Genomic DNA, 1,583 nt, shown 5'->3' with positions numbered 1-1,583 from the left:
AACAATCTCCAAATTTATCATATCATTTAGATGTAAATTAATTCGAATATATTAAAATAGTTTCGTATCCGAGCGATTGTTTATCGCACTGTTAAAATACTGATATTTCAGCTGTCTCCATTTTTTCCTATTATTGCTTCTTCATCTCTAAGGCACCCAACAGTTTTTTGACGCACTTTAAATGAGTAAACGTTGGTGAGGAAGTCTTTATGTGTTTATTTAAAGAAAATTTAGTTATCGTCGCTCGGCATGCGCTGTTTTCGACGAAATATTTCTTGTTCCAAGAACATACAACCTCTGTACAAGAAGAAGGAAACGAATAATAATAATAATAATAACGCCAACAAAAGATCCAAGAGGAGAGGTGGCAAGAAAAGTTCCTCTCGGCCAGGTGGGAAGACGACAACCTGAATCAAAGGGGGTGTTGGGATTGGCTGAGGAGCTGGACGGAGGTACCCTCGCACACTATTGCGCGGATTGTAGAGTTAGACGAGCAGCTTACACCAACAAAGCTGTATACAGCGATGAAAGTGAGAACAACACAGGTCAATGATATTATGTGTAGGATGTGTAACAAAGCACACGAGAGCCTTCCCCGTGTCCTGCCCGGCTGCCCGGCTCTCGCGCAAAAAAAGTACTTGTCGAGACACGATGCGGCCCTCAAGGTCTTGTTTTTCGAGAAGCTGAGGGATTTGGAACTGATAGATGCGGTCCCCCCCTGGTACTCGTCCGTAGATCCTAAACCAGTCTATGAGTCCCAGGAGGCCAAGGCCTTCTGGGATATTCCAGTGTATGCGGAGCGCAGTTTTGTGAAGCAGAACAGAGTAGATGCGCGTTTCATTGACGTCAAGAAGAAAGAGGTGATAGCTGTGGAGATGTCGTGCCCGTGGATAGACAACCGGCTGACGAAGACCGAGGAGAAGACTGCAAAGTATGGTCCTTTGAGGTGGGAGATGGCTCAGCAGTATCCAGGATACACCATCAAACAACATAATATCATCATTGATGCCCTGGGTGGATGGTCGAGAAATGTGGACGTGTCTATGATAGAGCTATTCGGAGGCCGGGGAGAGGTGATCCTAAGAAAAATGCAGAAAGCTGTCCTTTCGAACACCTTGAACATTTCAAGAACTTTTAAAATTATCACCAGATAGCTAAGGAGCTCACTTATATAACTTTTAGAGACTTTTCGTAACTAAGTTTCTTGTATTTATCAGATTATTAGATATATATATATATATATATATATATATATGTATTTTATAATTTAATTTTTATTGATTTATTTATTTACGTTTTCAAAGTTTAGGAAGATTCTATTCCTACGCGCAGCCTGAGCCACGTTTATCGCCCCAGTCTGTGTATGATCTTATGACAAACATAAGTGTTTACAACTGTCGGATAATAATAATAATAATAATAATAATAATAATAATAATAATAATAATATAATAATAATAATAATAATAATAAAGTATTTATAAAGCGCACACTCCACTATTTGTCCATGGCGCTTTACATCAATAAGTTAAAAATCATCTAAAAATTAAAAGGGTCAAAAAGCTTGTTTATAAAGATGTTTT

At 38.8% G+C, this 1,583-nt stretch overlaps 1 protein-coding gene across 1 annotated transcript; it reads left to right on the top strand.

The window, feature by feature from the left end:
* Nucleotides 1–341: 341 nt before the first annotated feature.
* LOC148720930 (uncharacterized) lies at nt 342–1,154 on the top strand (the record flags this gene model as incomplete). Its single annotated transcript, XM_088739094.1, has 1 exon — nt 342–1,154. A coding segment is annotated over one exon (813 nt), but the record flags the coding sequence as incomplete, so codon positions are not given.
* Between the last annotated feature and the right edge of the window lie 429 nt (nt 1,155–1,583).

This window comes from Stylophora pistillata, chromosome 11 (assembly GCF_964205215.1).
Source record: "Stylophora pistillata chromosome 11, jaStyPist1.2, whole genome shotgun sequence".
NCBI lineage: Eukaryota > Metazoa > Cnidaria > Anthozoa > Scleractinia > Pocilloporidae > Stylophora > Stylophora pistillata.
The sequence above is the reverse complement of the archived record's forward strand: the minus strand, read 5'-3'. Positions and strand labels throughout refer to the sequence as shown.